At 42.0% G+C, this 12,465-nt stretch overlaps 1 protein-coding gene across 1 annotated transcript; it reads right to left on the bottom strand.

Moving 5' to 3' along the window:
- Positions 1–1,921: 1,921 nt before the first annotated feature.
- LOC105438355 (protein ALP1-like) lies at positions 1,922–2,842 on the bottom strand. The gene has a single exon (XM_011666068.2). The coding sequence runs from the start codon at positions 2,840–2,842 to the stop codon at positions 1,922–1,924; it is 921 nt and encodes a 306-aa protein (XP_011664370.2).
- Between the last annotated feature and the right edge of the window lie 9,623 nt (positions 2,843–12,465).

Genomic DNA, 12,465 nt, shown 5'->3' with positions numbered 1-12,465 from the left:
ATGTTCATGTTGTTCCTGAGGTCGAATACTTCTAGAAACTTTTGAAAAACCTTTTGTTGCAATTTTGTTGGGGTCAAACCATATATCGACCCGACTAACTGGCATTGTTCGTTTCTTTACGGGAATGGCTAAAATCACGACTCCAATTTCGACCAATCAGATGGCTAGAAATTTTCCAACATCGGTAAGTTGTGAAGATTACCTCCCTATCTCTCTCTCTCTCCATCTTTGGTGAGTTTTGTACAGTTGTGTTTAAAATGTTGAGAATCAATCGAGGTCGTCATTTTGCTACACAATGCTGCTATGTGTGGCACTGGCCCTGCAATCCTCTTATAATTACGCCTATACAAACTTAAAACTTGGATCAATTTCTCGCCTCTCTCACTCCCCCCCCCCCCCACTCCGTGAACCGAGGGATACCATGCGTGTTCCCAAAATGTCCGGTAAAGCTAGGGGTACTTTTCACACACCAAAGTCGGGCTCGTAGCCGTACACAAAAATCCGACCCGTATTGACTTTACACACCGGACTTAGGGGGGTGTTTTCAAAAGGAGGGAACATGCATATGCGTACCCTATATTACACTGAGTGGGGGGGGGGGGGGGTGGGGGAGGGGTGGGTCTCACTCACACAAAAAGCTGCCTAAACCGTTCAAAAACAACACGTCTGCCGTTCAAAAAGTTCAGTTCAAAATACCTCGTACAGGATGCGTTTAAAAATTATGCACACAAATTTGTATTGTCTGCTGGTAAATCGCAAATAGAAAGCTATGAACATGCAATTCAATACAAAAAAAACACAATTACGCTGCTTTCATAACAATTTTCGTAGGTAATTATTAGCAGAATAGAAGACCATAAATGTATAAAGTTCAATTATTAATGTGCGAACCTACACCTAACAAGCTTTCAAGTAGGTTCGTTTTTTTCATTTCCTGTAACCAAATCATTTTGCATGACAATGATCAAAAACAATGTCAAAGATATTTCAATGCTCACTTCCGTTATATCATTACGTTCATTATTTTTTGTCATTGTTTATATTATGTGAAAAGAAATGAAAAATAAATTCGCTCTGTATAGAATACTTAGTCCACGTCCTGGACGATTTTTATTGATGCGCAAGCCCTAGCTCACATGACCAACAGATGGCGCATTCATCTTACCGCGCTCATTCACTTACTCAAGTGATTCACTTACCCCGAAAAATCTGTATGTGTGTATGTTTGTGTGCTATGGGGTGTGCACTATGCGGTGGTCACATCCCGCCGTACTTGCAAGTGCGTGCTGTCTACGTGCAAAAACGTGGGCAAAATTTGGGTATCGGTACGTGGTGAGTACCGCCTCCGTACGGATTTGGGAGCACGCAGACACACCGTAGCACTTTTAGTGCACGAGGAACTTTCGCTGCGTTCGGGCTACCGATTCACCCCCAGTGCGCGTGACGTGCGTGCCCGGTACTGCCAACGAGCGCACAACGCACTGACTCCGTGCGTTTTTAAATTTGTTTCCCACGATCACTTGCTCTACGGAAGGCGCACTTAGCACGTGCGTGCTGCGCACGTGATAAGCGCGTGGTCCGTGCTTACTCGCCACTTCCCCGGTTCAACTTTCTGATGAGCACGCAGAACTCACGTGGACCGTACCGAGTAAGCACGTGCTCCGCACTTACAACGCACGTTGTGCGCACTGATTTATGCAGTATACAAAAGCCGAGCAGACGGAAGAGTGCCAACATTTCGTCTCCAAGATGGCGCCGAAGAAGACACAGAATAAGGGGTCAGCTGCATCTGCAGCTCAAAAGGCAGCGGATAAGAAGGCCAGAGAGGCCCAACAGAAACGGGCCGCGGAAGATGAGAGGCCAGAGAGGAAGAGTGGAGGAGGAGCGAAAAAGAGTCAGATGGTGACGCCAAAGCGTCTGATCATGAGGAGGGTGCTGCTGGTGGATCGAAGAAGGGGTCACATGAAAAGGTTGAGTTCTTCTCGGTCAATCCGGTCTTCTTCGATAAGTTTCCCAGGGTTTTCCCTTCCCTTGAGGCCCGTTGGCCGACCATCTGGTTGGGTTCGGTCATCTGCACATCCTCCCTCCAGGCCCCGGGGACCACGTTGCCATCCTCATCCTCGTGGTCCAAATTAAGGTCCTGTAGTCCGGGCTGGCGCTTTCGCAGCCAATTGTGAAGGGTGAGGCAGCCCAACACATCGCGAATCACCCTGTCAGGCTCCAACAGCAGGGTGGTGAGTAGGCACCGCCACCGGTGAGCCAATATCCCGAAGCCGTTCTCCACAACCCGACGGGCCCGAGAGGTCCGATAGTTCATCACGCTCTCTTTGTGGGTCATGGCACGGCGACTGTATGGCTTCAAGAGCCACTTTCGCAGGGGAAAAGCATCATCGCCTATGATGAAGTAGGGAAAGTTCCGGTTGTCGCCTGGAAGTGGATCCGGTGCTGGGAATCCAATGTTGTCCTCCAGTGCTCCCCGGAGGGTGGACTCGTTGAACACGCGTGCGTCTGAGGATGAGCCGTTTGCCCCCACCTTGCACCACAAGAAGGAATAGTTAGCATCCACGATGGCCAGGAGCACCACAGAACAGAAGCGCTTATAATTGTAATAGAGCGATCCACTTTTATTGGGCTTCTTGATGGCGATATGTTTCCCATCGATCGCCCCATAACAGTGGTGAAAGTTCCATCGCGTTCCAAACTGGCTGGCGACGGCTTTCCATGCACTCGTCCTGTGTGGAGGGCATGTTGAACATCTCCTCCTTATATACCTCGTAGATGGCGGTGCAGACCTCCGGCACGAACGTGGATATGCTGTTGTGTGCCCATTCGTTGGGTCCATTCGGATGTATCCGACATATAGTCCCCCCGCGATTCACGCTCTAGCTCTTGGAACACATTTCGTACTGCCCGAAAAGCCTCCTCCTCTCGATCCATGGGCGAACCCACCATCTCCTGCGTCGGCATCTCTGTTGCCTCTCTCTCTCCCGTATCAAGGCAAGTAATACCATGTCGTGCTCATGCGCTGCCACTTGAAGGTGTTCTTGCAGCATCAGAACCCGGAGTCTCTGCGGTGGAATGGGCGGCATCTTGAGGAGGCAGCAGCAGCTGGCACTTCTAGAGAAAATGGGAATGTCGTCCTATATACTTCGACATACCCCGACTCACCAAGTTCTTCGTACGTGCACGCACTTACAACGTGCGAGTGAGTAAGGACACCGTACGTGAGCAGCACGTGTAAGTACGGCCTCCGTAAGATAACGTGGCAACCGCACGGAGACCGTACGTTGTAAGCACGTAGTAAGCACGTTGTAAGCACGTACAACGCACTTACCACGTGCGCAACGTACGATGCACGCAACCGCTCTAGGCCAGGCGTGGCGTGCGGGCCACGTACTTACACCGTGCGTGTGACGTGCTTTGCCGGTACTCCCTCCCTGCCTTTGCCACTCTCTCCCTACGTTTTCAGAAAACGTGGCGGCCGTGGCCTCCCCAAAAACCGTACGGACTAAAAACACGCACGGTGGGATGTGACCAACGCTTATGCGGTGGTCACATCCCGCCGTACTTGCAAGTGCGTGCTGTCTACGTGCAAAAACGTGGGCAAAATTTGGGTATCCGTACGTGTTGAGTACCGCCTCCGTACGGATTTGGCAGCACGCAGACACACCGTAGCACTTTTAGTGCACGAGGAACTTTCGCTGCGTTCGGGCTGCGTTCGAGCTACCGATTCACCCCAGTGCGTGTGACGTGCGTGTCCGGTACTGCCAACGAGCGCACAACGCACTGACTCCGTGCGTCTTTTAAAGGCGCACGTGGTAAGTGCGTGGTCCGTGCTTACTCGCCACTTCCCCAGTTCAGCTATCAAATGAGCACGCAGAACTCACGTGGACCGTACCGAGTAAGCACTTACAACGCACGTTGTTCGCACTGATGTATGCAGTATATAGTCTCTTCGGTGGAATGGGCGGCATCTTGAGGCAGCAACAGCTGGGACTTCTGGAGAACATCGGAATGTCGTCCTATATAAACACCGAGTTCATCGCACGTGCACACACTTACAACATGCGAGTGAGCAAGGACACCGTGCGTGAGCAGCACTTGTAAGTACGGCCTCCGTACGATCACGTGGCAACCGCACGGAGACCGTACGTTGTAAGCACGTTGTAAGCACGTACAACGCACTTACCACGTGCGCAACGTACGATGCACGCAACCGTTCACGGCCAGGCGTGGCGTGCGGGCCACGTACTTACACAGTGCGTGTGACGCGCGTTGCCGGTACTCCCTCCCTGCCTTTGCCACTCCCTCCCTACGTTTTCAGAAAAACGTGGCGGCCGTGGCCTCCCCAAAAACCGTACGGACTAAAAACACGCACGGTGGGATGTGACCAACGCTTTAACCAGAACAGTCCAGGGGATGGACTTCTACTTACTATGATTATACATGTATGTATACATCTATTTTTTTTTTATAGAGTGCTCTGGAGTGTTACAAGAAAGCTTCCGCCAGTTCTCAAACGTATGGTGAATATGTTTCAGCGGAAAAGAACAGTGGAACTGTTTCTTGGAAGCTAGCTAAACTGAAGATGAATGCATGTTCTGATGAGCGAAAGGTTTGTAGATGTGTCATATAATTGTTTAGGTTCAGTCCCCGATCATCCTACACTGACATAATGCTTGACTGTATTCCTTGACCAAATACTCTACAAACCCTACTCTACTAGGGTATCACTAAGACCAAAGTAACATTTACATATGGCCTGACCCATATTTCATTCATCAGCCCAAACTTGATACAAGGAGATTTTTGACAGCACTTTTAAAAAGCCATGTTGGTCAGTCAGAAAAATGTGGCTGAAAAATATGAAAATGGGTTTCACTAGACACTAGTTCTTAATGCTATGAACTAGATTTCAAAGTCACAATTATTATGACTTTTTAATCATAACCTACCAAAGTTGGGTGTAATTGTTTTTGCACTTTACTAGAACCCATTATTATTATTAATAAATAAAACTACAGTTGTTTGGCATGTTTTTAATATACGCAATGCATACCTACAGGTGATACATGCGCACTTTAAAGAGGCTCTGCAGTACTTCGGCACCGCTTACACGAAAAGGAACTACATGGTCGAAGAATGGGGCAAACATCTTGAGAGATCTATCAAGGAATGTCTAGATGACATCAGAACATGGATTGCACCAAGAAATGACGAAGGTACTCGTGTTTATTAAAAGTCTTGTCCCACCTAGTCGATAAACATATTTGTCAAGATTAGAATGATGATAGTCATAATTATGAGGATTAATGATAACAATCATAATTATAATGATAATAATCATATATAATAGTAATAATAAAAATTTGGTCTTATTTAGTCAAATCAGTATCAACACAGCTTTTCCTTAGGGCCCTGCGATTAATCTGACCCTAGCAATTGCATGGTACCCATTTCTACCCTAGTGGAGAGTGGCAAATAAGGATTAACTTCTCGACAATTGACGTTAGTGCTACAGCGGGACTCGAACCGCGAACCATGTGACCCACAGTGTGTGTCGGGCTGGAAATTGGCCAATGAACCCCTAGATTGAGAGTCAAGAGCTAATTACTTTACCACGACAAATGCATATGGGTATGACCAGGTCCTTAGAAATGTGGGGGAGGGGAGGGGTGCAGTGATAGGGACTCTAACCAAAATTAGAACAAATTACATATGGATGGAAAGATATTCTCTTGAAAAACACGAATAATTTGCTGAAAATCATATAGATATCATGAAAAGGCGTAAAATGCAATTTTTCAAGACCCTTCTTAGACCCCCAAGCGCCTCCGAACGTAAGCCAAACACACGAGCGTAGCGAGCTCTGAATAATGACGTCACACCCTGGACAAACAGCTCGGTACCGGCCGGCGTTATTTTTTTATGCGGCACAGATTGGGGCTTTTTTTTAAAAGGGGTCTTGATTTACAGACTAATACTGGTCGTGTGCGTACTAGACAGGATAAGTAGTAGAGGTCTGTTTTTAATAGTGTTACATCTAATCCACTACCGCATGGAAAATCATTACATCAACAATTAAAATCAAATTGGAAATCTGAAGAGGAGGCAGCATGTCAATAAGGAGAACATCACAATAATTAGTCAATAAAACTTAACTAACTTAAACGAAGAGGAATGTTATCTAAACACATAGTTCGCGATGGATATACAAACTTCTTCGCAGCGCTAATGCGCTAACGAACATGACTAGTCTCACGTACGTGCAGACACTATTCAGAAGGGAAAGAACGTACTTCCCATAGGTTTAACACGCGCCATGCCCCAATCTGTGCCGCATAAAAAAATAACGCTACCGGCCGCATACCGGAGTCGCGCGTGTATTAGTCTGCAGCTAGACAGCCGTGTCCAGGGTGTGACGTCACAATAGTGACGTCATACGAAGGACTGCTGAAGGCAGTAAATCTGGATCTCAAAACTAACATTTTTGAAAGTTGATTTCTGCGGGCCCCAAACATATTTTGAAGAGGAAATTTGTTGTATTTGATCAGTAAGGCTTCCCCTTCGCAATGATATGAATATTGCATCAATTCAAGTGGGTCTCGTGGGTCGTACCTTTGTCGACTCCTACATGTCTTTGTTCATTTGCTTTCGACTCCTCCAGATCAGATCGTTGCCCTCAAGGAGTACGTAGGTTACATGCCTGAATGTGACGCTAAGGTCAGCTGCTATATTCGCATCGCAAATATGTATTTCAGAAAAGGAAAAGATGCTCTGCAGCACGAGGAATACAAGAGCTGCCAAGGGTATGTTATATGTGTTAACATTATCAACAAGATTTATACTTAGTTTCCTCCAAAGATTTCCTATACATACACAAAAATATCTCAGGGCTACACAGCGGTGGATCAAGCGGTAGGGGGGGGGGGGCGGGTCCCATCCCCTTGAAACATAAATGCAAGCCCACGTGATGTCAATTGACCAAACGGATTGCTTAGATTCTGGAACCCGCCTTATAATGTAACTTGTAATTGATAAACGTTTTATAGACGACACACAATATTGCTTCTGGAATTACTTCAGGTTAACTTTTTGAAAGTCTCTCTAGACTTCTAGTGTAAGCAAAGTATTGCTTTGCACTCATTTAGTGTTTGTTGATATTGTATCTCTAGATACCTGGATGATTGTAGTACAACCCTGCATGAAGCAAAGAAAAGATGTACAGGTGCAGATTCAAACTTCAAAGTAAACATCACTGACCTGGAGGAAGACGTCCAGCGCCAAACAGATGTCGTCCAGAAATGTTTATCAAAAGCCAAAGGTAATACGTTAGCTCACTATCTTCTACCTCTTCATTAATCAGTATTACCATTTCGTTAAAAAAAAATCTAGATAGTTGGGGCCCAATAATAACGATAATCAAAAACAAAAGTCATAGCAGGGACAGGAAGGGTCAACTACCCCAATCGAATGACGAAAAATGAGGGGGAAGAGAGAGAGAGAGAGAGAGAGAGAGAGGGGAGGGGGGGGGGGAGAAAACGTGAGAAAGAAAGAGAGAAAGAGAAAGAGAGAGATAAATAGAGAGAGAGAGAGAGAGAGAAACAACCCCAAAATGAAAGGGAGAGGGAGACTCAAAATATGTGAAAGTAAATGTGATAGATCCCCCTCCGTGAAACTCTCCTTTCGCTCACTAAGTTCGGTGCCCCCTAAGATGACCCCTACCCATGAAATGGCAGAATCTACGTACGCTACGCCACTGGCTGGAACACTCAAGAAAATGAAAGATCAAAAGAAACTGAGGGGGAATAAAATATTCAATGGAAGGGGGGGGGGGGGTCATATTGTTGGTATTATTATTATTGTTATTATTATTATTATTATTATTATTATTATTACTATTATTATTATTATTATTATTATTAATATTATTGTTGTAATTATTATTATCACTGTTGTTGTAATAATTATTACCATAAACAGAAAACCCCATGTAGTTATGGGTCAAATGCCCCCTTTTTTAAACTGTACAAAAACTATTCACAGATGAACAGGCGCGTCGAACACAAGAAGAAAAGGAAGCTAAGGAGGAAGAGATTGCAAAGGAACAACTAAAAGGCGTTCTAAAGACATTGGGAAAATTCTCAAAGTTACCCATTGACGAATTCGTCGAACGAGTATACAAACATTGGCCTCCGAAAGGGATTGATGAGTCGAAGATACCCAGTGCATCGTCATCGTCGTCGTCGAAGGGTTCAAAGAGGAGGCTCCTGAGACGTGCCATTAGCCATTATCACCCAGACAAGGTGGATAAAAATGCTCATGGTCTAAACTGGCATGTTTTTTCCGTCGAGATTACAAAATGTCTAACTCTTCTACTAGCTGAAGTTAATTCTTGAATAAGTGCAGAATATCATCACGTGCAAGCTTCCTTAATGAAACCATACTGTACTAGAAGCACTACCGTAAAAATGAAGATAAATCCCTCTAGCGCCAAGGAGTTACTCTTGTTTGCGCCATCCCAGATCAGCTGTAGCAGTATACAGTGCAGTGTGAGCCAAAAAAAGTTTACACCTAGATAATTGCTAATTATTTTAAAAGTCATCTATGAAAAGTAAATTAATATACATCTTATGAAAGAGTTTTTCATCCCAAATCATTTGGTATCATTTTCGTGAGGTATGTTCACACTTGGATGAACAGGAGGCATTGTTTGCGAGAGTGCAAAAATCGACTTGCGCCAAAGTTACTTATGTGATGTTTGAATAAAACAATTGGGATTTGGGTATCAATTCGGTCTTTGCAGATCCGAATTACATTCCTTACAAAATTAATCATGCCACACATATCAAATATCAAATATCAAATATCAACGAACATGTGTGCGCGTGTGTGTGCGTGTGAATTTGCTTCTGCAAAAAGCATATGCAATGCATTTCATTTGACACATTAAATTCATTCTCTCACTTCGCTAATCCCAACATAATACACGCTGTAAGCATCACTTTGGCGCAAGTCGAGTTTTGCACTCTCGCAAACAATGCCTCCTGTTCATCCAAGCGTAAACACATACCACACAAAAATGATACCAAATGATTTGGGATAAAACACTCTTTTATAAGATGTATAATAATTTACTGTTCATAGATGACTTTTAAAATAATTAGCAATTTTCTAGGTGTAAACATTTTTTTGACTCACACGGTAGTTCCGTATCTCGCTGATTCCCCCAGCTGCGCTGTTGGTTCTCGTATCGCCTCGAACTGCGGATAGCAAACGAAGAGTGGAACTAGAGGTTGGGGGCGTGGTTCACTGTACAGACGTGTATCAATCAGATATGATTATTTACGTCTGGGGACCGACTGTTAAAGGCCAAGTCCACTCCAAAATTAACTTATTTTCAATAGGAGCCGAAAAATCAGACAAACCAAACAAAAAAAGTTTGAGCAAAATCGGATATCTAATAACAATTTTATGATTTTTTGAAAAAGTCTGTAAAACTATGGAACAATAAAAATCACAAGACAAATTGGAAATTCACTCATGAGTCCGTGACGTCATGTCCTCACTATCCACTAATTGTTTTCACACCAGCTTCACACCAGCATCCAAGTTAGATTGATAATAATACATTATGTTATTGTGTGGATGCACTAATATAGAGTAATTTTTTGTCAGTTAAATCATGAAAATATGACTATTAATAAACTATTTAGATAAAAATCAATAATTATGAATATACAATAATAAAACAAAATATCAATTCTTCAAAGTTCATAAGAGATTTTGTGCAATGTTATGCACGCAATATGATACAGTCATATAATCTGGGCAAAGGCATGGGGAAATCAAGTTTCTGGGAGATAAAAAGAGAAATTAATGGGATTAAACTATATAAAGCAATTGATAAATAGTGAGGACATGACGTCACAAACTGATAACCAAATTGGCAATGTGTGTAGTGATTTCCATTGTTCTATAGTTTTACATACTTTTTCAAAAATTCATAACTTTCCCATTGGTTATCCGATGTTTCTGCTTCTATTGAATTGAAAGTAAGTTATTATTTTTGGAGTGGACTTGATCTCTATCGTCACCATCCGAAAGACGTAACCTAGTTTCGAGCCTGCTCCTTGTCTGAACCAGTTTGTAATGTACATAGTTTGACATACTTTTTCAAAAATTCATAACTTTCCCATTGGTTATCCGATGTTTTTGCTTCTATTGAATTGAAAGTAAGTTATTATTTTTGGAGTGGACTTGATCTCTAACGTCACCATCCGAAAGACGTAACCTAGTTTCGAGCCTGCTCCTTGTCTGAACCAGTTTGTAATGTACATAGTTTGACATACTTTTTCAAAAATTCATAACTTTCCCATTGGTTATCCGATGTTTTTGCTTCTATTGAATTGAAAGTAAGTTATTATTTTTGGAGTGGACTTGATCTCTATCGTCACCATCCGAAAGACGTAACCTAGTTTCGAGCCTGCTCCTTGTCTGAACCAGTTTGTAATGTAAATTGTTAGCTGGATTACAGGCGCACGCCACAACGCCCCTGTGGAAAAGTCAAGGCTACGTGTCACTCTTTATGCATATTCATTGGATAGAGCGCGATAAAATTTAAGTTCGCGGGGGTAACCAATTTCCAACACACCGCTGTTATTTATATGTGCTTTTTATATATATCTCAGAGTACTCAGACCTCTAGTAGTTCCGCTCATGCAACCTCAAGTTCCGCTGTTATTATTGTATGTGCATTATTGCACAGACCCGACCTCTAGTTCCGCTCATGCAACATATACACACACACACACATACATACTTATTGATATTTATATAACGCATTTACATAAACATGCTCAAAGCGCTTTACATTTGTAAATAAAACAGAATAGACCATTTTCGTAATGTAACCAAATTTAATGCACAAGTCTTTGTGAAGTGCCTCCATACAAATTATTTCATTCACGTGATAAGAATAATAGTATTTCAATAGTCAGTATGCAAACTGCATAAATCAAGTGTTGCTAAGTAGGTCAAGCCATAATGTTTGTCCAACCTGGCAACAACTAATGTATGCATTTTGGATTCTGTCTATTGAAATACTATTTTTCTTACCAGGTGAATGAAATAATTAGTATTGATGCACTTCACAAAGACTTACGCATTAAATTTGGTACATTACGACAATGGCCTATTGTTTTGCGTTCCAAGCGTATGAACTGTAACATTTGTAGTGTAAAGCTGCGTAAGGGTGAACAATCTAATTTATAAATTTATAATTTGCTCAAATTGAGGCTCTTCGTTTATTAACACCATGTGGTGAGCGTTACTAAAAAGGCTGTTGATATTATTCTTTCGTCACAAAAGAACCCGCTTATGGGGCGTTTAGAGGAATTGAGGCTGAAGTATAAAGAGAAGGGAAAGAAAGATGATAATGGAATGAAGTTGTATTAATCAAGTACTATTCTTTCACTGTTGTGTACACCACAAATGAGGTGAAATAGAAAGAGGATAAGGGAACGAAAGAGTGATCGAGTATGAGAAGGTTGTGATGAGCAGAACGCAAAGTTGAAGAGGGGGAAATGAAGGGTGAAGTTCTGAACAGCACAGTTGGTATTCCTCTGAGGAGTAAAAAAGAAAAAAAAAGTAAAAAGATTTTATGAACTACATTATATGATTATCCCCAACCGATAAAAGTTGTTTGTATCATACAGTATTCTTTCGTGAAAAGGAGTGTATCTGATACACTCCTGTGTAAAATGTGCACACACAACTTATCCATAGAAACGGGGAGATAGGCTATATATTTAAAAGAACAAAAACAAACGCCCCCCCCCCCAATCTAAGATTCTGTGAAGACTGCGATATGAATCAAATAGGATATGAATTCCATTTAATTATGAAATTTGATAAATATTAAGATTTACGAGTAGATTTTCTTGATTTTTTTTTTGCAATTTTGAGGAAAATGTGTGTAACTTGGAATATCAAGAAAAATACATATATATAATGAGATTAGACAATAAAGATATGATATATATTTTCTCTTCGTTCACCAAAAACATAATTTCAGTGAGGGGTATCCTTTAGATACTATGTAACAACGAAGTAAAAGTTAAATTTTACAGTAAGGCGCATATATTATGTATAGATACTATAACGTCATTTTTTGTTTAGGCGAAACGATTATCTATTGCATTCCATGTACCTCATTTATCTATTTTGTATAGCATGAGTTTTGATTTATTTGGAAAACTGCAATATTACAAACAGGTTTTATATATCTAAATCTCCGGATGTATTATGATACATGATATTATTTACTTTATGCATCATTTGTCATGTTATTACAAGAAGAAAATAAAGATTTTTTTTGCTGTATATAATTTTCATTTTGTTTTGCTAAATTGCATTGTCAATTGATTTATATGATATATGTTTACAAACAGAATATTGATTTGT

The sequence above is a fragment of the Strongylocentrotus purpuratus genome, unplaced genomic scaffold, assembly GCF_000002235.5.
Source record: "Strongylocentrotus purpuratus isolate Spur 01 unplaced genomic scaffold, Spur_5.0 spur5_scaffold_12, whole genome shotgun sequence".
Taxonomy (NCBI): Eukaryota; Metazoa; Echinodermata; class Echinoidea; order Camarodonta; family Strongylocentrotidae; genus Strongylocentrotus; species Strongylocentrotus purpuratus.
This window is presented reverse-complemented; position numbering and strand designations above follow the sequence as displayed.

Coding starts and splice junctions, on each gene's coding strand:
- LOC105438355 (XM_011666068.2), bottom strand. CDS start 2,842: ATGGACCCAACGAATGGGCACACAACAGCATATCCACGTTCGTGCCGG.